At 50.8% G+C, this 11,240-nt stretch overlaps 1 protein-coding gene and 1 non-coding gene across 2 annotated transcripts in view; both read left to right on the plus strand.

Annotated features, from left to right (window-relative positions):
- The first annotated feature begins 280 nt into the window (after positions 1-280).
- Positions 281-366, plus strand: Trnay-gua (transfer RNA tyrosine (anticodon GUA)). The gene is given in 2 exon segments: positions 281-317; positions 331-366. It is a non-coding gene; the product is annotated as a tRNA-Tyr (tRNA).
- Positions 367-1,148: 782 nt separating this feature from the next.
- Positions 1,149-11,240, plus strand: part of Abcb10 (ATP binding cassette subfamily B member 10) — a 30,335-nt gene continuing 20,243 nt past the window's right edge. The window contains exon 1 of the mRNA XM_021169738.3: positions 1,149-1,767. Coding sequence (XP_021025397.1) covers positions 1,356-1,767 — 412 coding nt within the window. The 5' untranslated portion in view covers positions 1,149-1,355. The remainder of the gene's footprint in view (positions 1,768-11,240) is intronic.

Raw genomic sequence — 11,240 nt, forward strand, 5'->3', positions numbered from 1 at the left:
CTTTCTTCTCTCTCTCTCTCTCTCTTTCTCTCTCTCTCTCTCTCCCTCTCTCTCTCTCTCCTTTATCTGTCTGAACTCAGGTGACCTGGTGCTCCTGAAGTGAAGACTACACTACCCCCCCCCCCTATTTTAATAAATGACTTTTCCAGGGTTGGAACTGGGGTAAAAAGAGGAGGAATTCTGCAAATTCGGTGACTTATGCATTTGAAAGACTGATGTTTTATCCCTTGACATTCCCCCCCCCCCCAATTCGTGTTGGGTTTTAGGGATATATTGACTCCCTTCGATAGCTCAGTTGGTAGAGCGGAGGACTGTAGTATAGGTGTTGATATACTTAGGTCGCTGGTTCGAATCCGGCTCGTAGGAGGTGTCTTTTATTGCCGGGCGTGGTGGCGCACGCCTTTAATCCCAGCACTCGGGAGGCAGAGGCAGGCGTATTTCTGAGTTCGAGGCCAGCCTGGTCTACAAAGTGAGTTCCAGGACAGCCAGGGCTACACAGAGAAACCCTGTCTCGAAAAACCAAAAAAAAAAAAAAATAAAAAAATAAAAAGGAATATATTGAACTAAAATACTGGTGTTGAGGTTGTTTTGCAACCTCCCCCTGCCACCCCCCCCCCCTGCTTGCCCAGGCTGTCCTGGAACTCACTCTATAGACTAGGCTGGCCTCGAACTCAGATCTGCCTGTCTCTATCTCTTATGTGCTGGGATTAAAAGCGTGTGCGGCTGAACTACTTATGGAACCGGTGGCTCACCTGAACTTCGTTCTGGTCGAGTGAACTATCTAGGAGTCCACAAACTCTTCCCCCTTCCTCAACCTAGGCCTCCATAGGATACCCCCGGCCTGCCGTCCTTAAGACCGCTGCTCTCGGGGTCACTTCTACTCTCCGGGCCTCTGCGGCACCTCCTGCATTGCACAGTTCTCCAAGATGTGGAGACTCCTTGGTCCGCCGACCGCACGAAGGCGGAGGCACCCAAAGGTCTCAAGCACTGTCCGTAAGGGGTGACCTGAGTGCCGCGCATGCGCACTCCGCCAGTAACCGGCGAGAGAAAGGGCTCGGACGCTCCAGGTTCACAAGCCGTGGAGGGCGCAGGAGCGCGAAAAAGCTTCCGCGTGCGGCTGCCGGGCGCAGGCGCTGGCGACTGCCTCCCGGACAAGGCACTGCCGGGGAGCTACCGGCTGGTCGCCGCCCAGGGGTGGACCCTACGCGGCGGAAGGCGCGGCCCGGGCGCCCGCCCGATGGGGCGGGAGGGGCGGGCCGCTGCTGCGTCCCCGCCCTGTGCTCGGGCCGGGCGGGGAGGGTCCCGGGGCGTGCGGCCCGGCCGGTTGGTGAGACTGTCCGGGCAGACGCAGCGCCATGCGCGCCCCTTCTGCTAGGGCGCTGCTGCTGATTCCGCGCCGGGGCCCTGCCGTGCGAGCATGGGCCCCGGCCGTCTCCTCTCGGACATGGCTGGCTTCTGAATGGACCCCGCTCGTACGCGCGTGGACCTCTCTGATCCACAAGCCGGGTCCGGGCCTCCGCTTTCCCGCGCCCCTATCCGGGCTGCCTGGCGGCGTGGGGCGGTGGGCCACCTCCTCGGGGGCCCGCAGGTGCTGGGTGCTGGCAGGACCCCGCGCCGCGCATCCCCTGTTCGCCAGGCTCCAGGGTGCAGCTGCCACCGGTGTGCGAGACCTTGGGAACGACTCGCAGCGGCGTCCCGCGGCGACCGGGCGCTCAGAAGTATGGAAGCTCCTGGGGCTGGTGCGCCCCGAGCGCGGGAGACTGTCAGGTAAGAACCTGGGGGTACTAGTGGGCCAGTGGGCGGCCGGTGGGCCTCGGCCTGGCCTTGGCCTTGACAAGGGCGATCAAGTCTGCTGACACCTGTTGGAAAGCTATGGATGCTGGCTGGCGCTCCCCACCTGAGCCTATTACCAGAATATTTAAATTGGTCCCTATCAGCTTGTCAGCATCTGCTTTGGGGCATTCTCTGAATAAGTTAGAGTTTCCTCCTTTAAGAAAAAAACAGAAGTTTTGCCAAAACCATGTCTACTTTATATTATACATTTATAATAATAATAATAATAATAATAATAATAATAACAACAACATCGCTAGGGTTACACAGTATCAAGCAACCACCAAAATTTCTCAGAATGAAGTGGAGCACTGTGAGCTTCGTGCTGTTTGTCACCTCCCTAAGTGGTGACTTGGTCAGGACCAGGCACTGGCCACAGCATAAAAAAACTAGACAGTAACTCAGCCGGATTGACAAATGGCTTTTAAAAAGAAATCAGAATCGGCTGGGTCTAAGTGACAATATTCTGTAACTCCCACATGTCTGGCAGTCGTTGCAGGCAAGGCTGGTTGGAGCAGAGCCATCCTGAGAGCTAGAGCTCTAAATCTCCATTCCTTCTGTGAATATGGACTGTGCCCCCCTCCTGTGGTTTTACCTTGGGAAGCTGACATGGAGTCCTGCTCCTGGGAATCCCTGCTTAGCAGGCAGGGAAGTGTTTGGATCGGAGATGAAATGGGATAGGCGCGAGGGTTTTGCAAAAAGGAAAGACTTTGCCACACAATTCATTTTTTTTTTTTTTTTGGTTTTTTGAGACAGGGTTTCTCTGTATAGCCCTGGCTGTCCTGGAACTCACTCTGTAGACCAGGCTGGCCTCGAACTCAGAAATCCGCCTGCCTCTGCCTCCCGAGTGCTGGGATTAAAGGTGTGCGCCTCCACTGCCCGGCTTGCCACACAATTCTTGAAACAGGCAGGACTTCAAATAGGTTGTTGGGTCCCTTGCTGTACAAATTACTCTCTTTGGGGGCGATTGGGCATGGAGCAGGCTGCCTGTGGAGCAAGGGCACAGGGGTCCGCCATCTACGAGAATCAGGAAGTTGTTGTGACCTTAGTAGAGGAAGACAGATTTCACGTTGGTTGTGGATTTCAATGGAAAAAGGCCTTGTCTTCTTTGCCATCCTGTAAGCTTTTCCCCTCTGTGTTTTCCTTAATCTCTTTAAATGAATCATTTACTTTCATCAGATGAACCTTTATTTTGTTTTATACTATGTGCCTGCATGTATGTCTGTGTGAGGATGTCAGATCCCCTGGAACTGGAGTTATAGACAGTTGTGAGCTGCCATGTGAGAGTGGTAGGGATTGAACCCTGAACCCTAGGTCCTCTGGAAGAGCAGCCACTGCTCTTAACCACTGGACCATCTCTTCAGCCCCCTCCTCTGTGTTTTATTGAGACAGGTGTCATGTAGTCCAGGCTAGCCTCAAACTCATTATGTAGCCGAGGATGTCCATGAACTCCTGACCCTCTTGACCATCTCCCAAGTGCTGGAATTATAAGTGTGAGCCACCAAACCCAGGTTTAAAAGATGTCCATGGGAAGTGGGGGGAGGGCACAGGGAGGAGCAGACAGCGTGCCCAGAGGAGCCTGAGACTCTGAGCAACTGTGTGCAGGCTGTGAGGGGCTGAGGCAGGCACCTAGGCTTCTGCTTCTGAAACTTAAGATCTCAAAGTCGTGGAGAATCAGGCTTTGCTGATGCCACCTAGCCCTTCCTTGTCTGCCTGTACCTGTCATGACTGTGACCTGCCATCTGGCCCCACTTGTCCTGCCCTGCCAGCATGCTGTGGAATCTGCATTAAGTCAGTCAGAACAGGAACCGGCTTCCATCATCCGAGCTGTCAGTCTGCCTCACTGAACCATCAGATGTGTGACCTGAGGGACAGACACACTGCCGCCGACAGTGAGGGTTTTGTTTCTGAGTCAGGGTCTTGCTCTATAGTCCAGGTAGGCCTCCAGCTTGAAATCTATGCCTCAACCTCCCAAGTGCTAGGAATTCTTAAGGCTTCCTAAGGAAGTAGTAAATGTATTCTGTCTCCAGGAAAGCTGAAGAAGAGCTCTTAGATAGCTTCTTCAGAAGTCATGGCAAAGCTGGTCTGGATGTTGGCCCTGGTGGGAGTAAAAGGAAGTGGTAGGGCCGTTAATTTGTAATAGATCATGCTAAGGGTTGGCACATCTTTGAAATGCTGGGGAAACAGAGCCATTGCATAGGTTTTCGTCTGTCTGTCTGTCTGGTTCTTGAGACGGGAGATCACTTTGCAGCTTAGACTGACCACAAACTCATAGCATTATTCCCTCGTCAGAGCAGGAGCCACCATGCCTGTTATCATTTCTTTAAAGATCCCCCAAAAGCAGCAGATCTCTCTCTCTCTCTCTTTCTCTCCCTCCCTCCCTCCCCCTCTCTCTCTGTTCCCTTCTCTCCCTCCCCCTCCCCATCTCCCTCTCTCTCCCTCTCCTCTTTCTCTTTCGGTTGGCATCAGGACCTCCCAAACATAAGACATCACAGGCAACAGCGTGACCTACAGACCTGTTACCAAGACAATAGCTACTATATTCCCAGAATCCACTTGGCTTGCCTCACACCTTTACCTGTGTTATATCATTTTCCATATAAATAAGGGGAACACCCCTCCCTCTCTCTTTTTCCCCTTTCTCTTTCTGCCACCACCTCCTCCTCCTCCTTCTCCTCCTCCTCTTCCTCCTCCTCCTCCTTCTCCTCTTCCTCCTCCTCCTCCTCCTCCTCTTCCTCCTCTTCTTCTTCTTCTTCTTCTTCTTCTTCTTCTCTCTCTCTCTCTCTCTCTCTCTCTCTCTCTCTCTCTTTCTCTTTCTCTTTCTCCTCCCCCTCCTCTCTTTCTGTCTCCACCTTGTCTCACCCAATAAAACTTCTTCCACATGGAACAGTCTTGGCCTAGTGTGCTGTTGAGACGCGACCGCCATTCTAGCACGACCCTTTCCTTCTCCACCCTCATTTTTTTTGAGACAGGGTTTCTCTGTGTAGCCTTGACTGTTTTGGAACTCACTCTGTAGACCAGGCTGGCTCCAAACTCAGAGGTCCACCTGCCTCTGCCTCCTGAGTGCTGGAACTAAAGGCCTGCCCCATCACTCCTGGCTTCGGATGTTAGTTTTCTAGTTTTAGAGAAAATACACTCCCAAGACTGGAGGTTGTGTTTCAGTACTAATCCTATCTTCCCTCCTCTTCAGCAGTTTGTTCCCCAGAAGACTTTAAAGTTACAGATCCAAAACTTGGAAAGCAGGGCCTCCCATTGGAGATGTCTGCAGATGCTCGCCCAGAGCAGAAGTGGAGCGGTCACTCCTCTGGGCAGCCCACTCCTTCAGGATTTCAGCTATCTTGGTATCACTAAGTCTGCAGTGCTACCCAGAGCCTTTCAGCACTGAGTGCTACTCTTATCACTGTGGTCACCAGGAGCCTCAGAAGGTGCTGAGCCTAGGGCCATCAGGAACGTGCACGGAGCAGACGGGGGTGGGGTGGGGTGGGGGGAGCAGGAGGGGACAGGGGTGTATTTACTCAGGCTTCCTGTGTGTTTGGCAGATAGCAGGCCAGGGCTCGGCTCTCCCAGTGAGCAGCAGCCCCAAGATGAGATGATAGCTGGAGAGCCGGGTCTCCTGGTTCACAGGGCGGGCTCCTAGCTATACTATCAGTGTACTCTGTTCCCTTCACAAGTGCAGATCCACAGGATTCAGATCACCTGCCCTCCTGTTTCCTGGTAAGGGCTGATGATGCGCAATAATGACTGTTCTTAAAAGCTGGTGCCTGCCTGGAACTGGAACTGGTCCAGCTCAAGGCTGACCTTTGTACCTATGTCCTTGGAGGGGCCATAGTTAAGTACAGCGAGAAAGGGATGGGACCACCTACAGCGACTGCTTTCTGATACTCAGATGAAGGTCTGAGGGGCAAGAGGCACAGCCTGTGATGTGGGGCTACTGTGGGGATCTGACGATCTCCTGAACCCACTTCCTGCTTAGCTTTAGTCTAGGCTCTCAGCCCCCATCCTCACTTCCTTCCCTCAGCTTAGAGTTGATCCCCCTCATCCCGCTGTGTCCTCTCCCCCATTCCCTGTCAGATCCACATCATCTCTGAAAACCTCTCCCAATCCCTGCATATCCCAGCATGCTTACAAACAGCTCTCGCCCTCCTGAGGAAGCGGCCGTTTTGTCTTTTTCCTTTCAGTCCCTGGTCTCTGAGATAGGACAGCTGAGTTAAATCTGGACTGAGCCAATGCACAGCCCGTTTTCTGAAATGACAGCGACCAGGCACTGTGCCTGGATCTGATCTGCTCAAGGCAGCTCCAGGAAAAGGTTCTGTTGTTGTTGTCTGTTTATTGTAGGAAAATTTGAGGCACAGAGGAGATGAGTGACTCGTGTTAGGTCAGACATGTTGGTGGCAGAGCTGGGTTTTGGTCCTGTTTGTCTTCTCTTTAGAACCAGCTTTCCTGACCCTCCTCAGCCTTGGACCTCCCAGGCCTGGTGCAGACCTGAGGCCATCTGCATTTACTGTTTCTGACCCCCCTGACCCCTCAGACCGCCAGGACTAAGTCGTATAAGGACAGTGGGCATTGAGAATATCGGTCTGAAACCGCTGGGGCCCGTTAGGCTGGCAGGTGCTACACTGTGCTGTGGAGGGAACGTGGAGAATTCAGGTTACAGTGTGCAGAGTGAGGTCTAGGATTTGGGTGGAACCTGATGACCCGTAGCCCCGTATGGCAGAATCTTTATTTACATTCAGATTGTAATACAAAGGGGTGACAACAGTAAAATAATCCAGAGGTTGGGGTACAACCGCTCAGTTGGCAGAGTGGTTAGCCCGGCACACACAAAGCCCCGGGACTGATCCGAGCACTGTGTAAAACCTGGCATGTTGGCACACAACTCTAATCCTGGCATTTGAGAGCAGGAGGTAGAGGCAGGAAAACTGCCATCCTTGGCTGCATAGTTAGTTTGAGGTTATCCTAGGCTATGTGAGGCTGTGTCTCAAAAATAAATAAGCAAATTGGGACCAAGGAGAAGAGACAGTGGCTAAGGGTGTGCGTTGCCCTCCAGAGGACCAGAGTTCAATTCCCATGTCAGGTAGCTCACAGCCACTTAAACTCCAGCTCTGAGGGAATCTGATACCTCTGACCTCTGAAAACACCCACACACTAATATATACATTAGATTAAAAATAAATGAATTGTCTGGGCAGGTTTTTTTTTTTTTTTTTTTTTTTTTTTGGTTTTTCGAGACAGGGTTTCTCTGTGTAGCCCTGGCTGTCCTGGCACACACTTTGTAGACCAGGCTGGCCTCGAACTTAGAAATCCGCCTGCCTCTGCCTCCCGAGTGCTGGGATTAAAGGCGTGCGCCACCACGCCCGGCGTCTGGGCAGTTTTAATGCCAGCACTCTGGAGGCAGAGGCAGATGCATCTCTGAGTTTGATAGAGTGAGTTCTAAAACAGCCAGAATTTCAGAGAGCTCCTACTCCAAAACAAAACAAAACAAAACAATAAAAGTCTTAGTGTTTATTGATGTACAGAGATACCATTTAGTTTGGGCTGGTGTACAGTTCAGAGGGTTAGCCCAGAAGCATCTCAGCCTGCAGTTAGATAGGTGCTGGAGAAGGAGCTGAGAATTCTACCTCTGGGTCCTCAGGCAGCAGGGGGTGACAGTGACACACTAGCCAGGCTTGAGCTTCTGAGACCCCAAAGCCTGCCCCTAGTGACACACTTCATCCAACAAAGCCACCCCCACTCTAACAAGGCCACACCCACTCTAATAAGGTCACACCCACTCTAACAAGGCCACACCTCCTAATAGTGCTACTCTCTACGGGGCTATGGAAGCCCTTTTATATTCAAACCACTACAATAAATAAGTAAAAATCAATCCAATCGCCGGGCGTGGTGGCGCACACCTTTAATCCCAGCACTCAGGAGGCAGAGGCAGGCGGATTTCTGAGTTCGAGGCCAGCCTGGTCTACAGAGTGAGTTCCAGGACAGCCAGGGCTATATAGAGAAACCCTGTCTCAAAAAACAAACAAACAAAAAAAACAAAAATCAATCAATCAATCAATCCGGTCCAGAGATATGGCTTAGCCCTGGTTGCTCTTGCAGAGGACCTGGGTTTGGTTCCTGGCATCCATGTGTGGCTCACAAATACGCATAACCCTCTATTTAGGAGATCCAACATGCACATGCTAAACATACATGCATGCAGGCAAAATGTCCATACATGTAAACTAAAATAAATCTTAAAATGTTGAAGATTGGTTCTAATCCTTTGAATTAATCTGGCCCCCCAAATCGGGAATCCGTGTGTCCAAATGTTAAAGGTCCTTGTTCCCAATTAGTTTTTGATCAATCAATAAAGAGCTAACGGCCAGTGGCTGGGCAGATAGACTGAGGTGGGACATTTAGATCTTCGAGGCCTAGGAATGGAAGGAAGGAGGGAGTCACCATGACTCCGGGGAGAAGGATGGGACATAAGCGCTGCAGGAGAGAAAGCCAGCCAGCCGTCTAAGAATCCAGGTAAGGGGACAATGGCCACTTCCCCACTGGGCCTGGGGTAGCAGGGGAAGGTTTAGGAGTACTCAGCATTCAGGCAAGTCACAGCTTGTCAAAAATTAGCTGGCACACTCGTGTGTGTGTGTGTGTGTGTGTGTGTATGTGTGTGCGCGCGCATGTGCGCACGTATGTGTCTTTCATTTTTGAATCCAAATTGCCCCTGGGTGGGTGTACACATGCGACCTGCCGGGAGCCAAATTTGTTTTTAAATAATAGAATAAATTAATAAGTACATGAACTATACTTGGATGAGTTTAGATTTAGTCAAATAGCCTCCTTTTTCCCCCCATACTGTATCTCACTGTGTAACCATGGCTGGCCTGGAATTGGCTGGGTAGACCAGGCTGGCCTTGAACTTGGAATTCCAGGTGTGCTTCACCACAGCAAGGTCCCCCTCTTCTTTGTATGGGTATCATTACAGTGTTCGAACTCAGTTGGAACCGGGGTTATGGAGTTCACAACGTACAGATTCTTCATGTGATTTAGAAAACTAGAGAAGTCTGGCATAATAGTTCACACCTATAACCCCAGCACTCGGGAGGCAGAGGCAGGAAGATCACTGCAAGTTTGAGGCCAGACTGGTCTACATAGTGTGTTCCAGGAATGCCTGTAATCCTTTGTCTTAGTTCGGGTTATACAGCTGTGAAGAGACTATGACTAACGCAACTCTCATAAAGGCAAACATTTAATTGGGGCTGGCTTACAGGAGCAGAGGTTCAGTCCATTACCATCATGGCGGGAAGCATGGCAGTGTGCAGGCAGACATGGTGCTGGAGGAACCAAGAGTTCTACATCTTGATCTGAAAGCAACCAGAGAAAGACTCTCTTATTCAGGCAGCCTCCAGGAAGCTCTCTTCTACACTGGGCAGAACTTGGGCACTAGGAGATCTCAAAACCCACCCACACAGTGACACACTTCTTCAAACAAGCCCACACCTCCCCCACAGTGCCACTCCCCAGGGGCCAAGCGTATTCAAATCACCACATCCCAGCACTCGGGTGACAGAAGCAGTAAAGTCACCGGAAGTTCAATCTGTGTGCAGTCTAGATATATGTAGCGTTCTAGGCTAGTCAGAGTTGTATAGCAAGACCATGTCTCAAGAAAGAAAAAAAAAAAAAAAGGGCCGGTGAGATGGCTCAGTGGGTAAGAGCACCCGACTGCTCTTCCGAAGGTCCAGAGTTCAAATCCCAGCAACCACATGGTGGCTCACAACCATCCGTAACGAGATCTGGCGCCCTCTTCTGGAGTGTCTGAGGACAGCTACAGTGTACTTACATATAATAAATAAATAAATCTTAAAAAAAAAAAAAAAAGAAAAAGAAAAAAAAAAAAAAACAGAAAGGGAAAGGGAAAGGAAAGGAAACTAGAGGAGAGCCTGGCCTTTGGGAAGGTTCTTCCTTGTGGCCAGCTGAGCTATGTGAGACCAGTGTCAAGCCACTCTCCCTGCCCTGTCACTGTCCCATGGGAGCAGCAGCATCACTCTGAAAGGGAATGGTTTCCGTCTTGGTTCACACTATCCGGTTAGAGTGAGATTACGGGTTGTGTTGTTTTGTCTTAAGATATGTAGCAAAGGATGGGCTCAAACTCCACAAATAGCAGAAGCTCTTGGCACTCCTCTGCCTACCTCCTGAGTGTCTGGTGGGACTGGGTACCCAGGTGTGACAACGCACCCAGTTTATGATTATGGAGTTTTTCTATTTTTCATTGATTTTTTAATTTATTATTATATGTAAGTACACTGTAAGGGGGGCATCAGATCTTGTTACAGATGGTTGTGAGCTACTATGTGGTTGCTGGGATTTGAACTCAGGACCTTTAGGAAGAGTAGTTGGTGCTCTTAACCACTAAGCCATCTCTCCAGCCCAAATTATTATTGTTGTTGTTGTTGTTTGAGACAGGGTTTCTCTGTGTAGTCCTGGCTGTCCTGTAACTCACTTTGTAGACCAGGCTGGCGTCCAACTCAGAAATCCGCCTGCCTCTGCCTCCCAAGTGCTGGGATTAAAGGCGTGTGCAACCACGCCCGGCTCAATTTTTTTTTTTTTTAACTTAAAATTTTTCAAGTTTTTTTTTTTTTTTTTTTTGCATGTGTGTACCTGTGCCTGGTTCTTGCAGAGGTCAGGAGAGGGCATTGGATCCTCTGGAACTGGCGTCACGGATGGTTGTGAGCCATCCCTGAGTTTTGACAGCTGGCATGTGAGCTCCCTGAGTGCCTGGGTCTGACCTTCCCTGTTGAGCTGACAAAGGACTTTGCTCTGGTCAGGCACTTGGCCACTCCCTTGCTAAAGTCCATACTCTTTCTGTTGTCACTCAGCAAGTATTGACTGAGCGCCTGCTGTGCGACACAGGTGAGGGCCCTGGGGCTACAGCAGCTGGCAAAACAGTGAGCCAGTGGCACACTTAGAATGCCAGGACAGAAAGAAGGAGATACATGGAGGGCAGGAAGCAGGTTCAGGCCTCTCTGAAGAGTGGACCCCACCCCCATGCTCTCTCCACTCTCTGTTCGCTCAGTGGTCCAGCCTTATCACTCAGCCAAGGAGACAGAAGCCTCATCATCTGCAAAGGGGCCCAGGGAACTCTTCCTGGATTCACAGGCAGTCCTGCCACAAATCAGCAAGGCTCCTAAGAGATTTGTTATCCAAACCAGGGAAACCCAGAGGAGGCAGATTTGCCCTGCACCCATCACAGAACCCTCATAAAAGGAGCCTGGGAGCCTGGGCTACTGAACCTATCACTCTTTCGGAAATGTTTTGAACTCTATAAACTCTGAGGAAGGAGCAAAGGAGGAACCACTCTGCAGATGCTAATATTGTTATCTAGGACTTGCTCTTTAACCAGCTGTTTGTCTTGTCTTTGTCTGTCTGTC

This window comes from Mus caroli, unplaced genomic scaffold (assembly GCF_978045245.1).
Source record: "Mus caroli unplaced genomic scaffold, Mus_caroli_1 scaffold_10, whole genome shotgun sequence".
NCBI classification, from domain to species: Eukaryota; Metazoa; Chordata; class Mammalia; order Rodentia; family Muridae; genus Mus; species Mus caroli.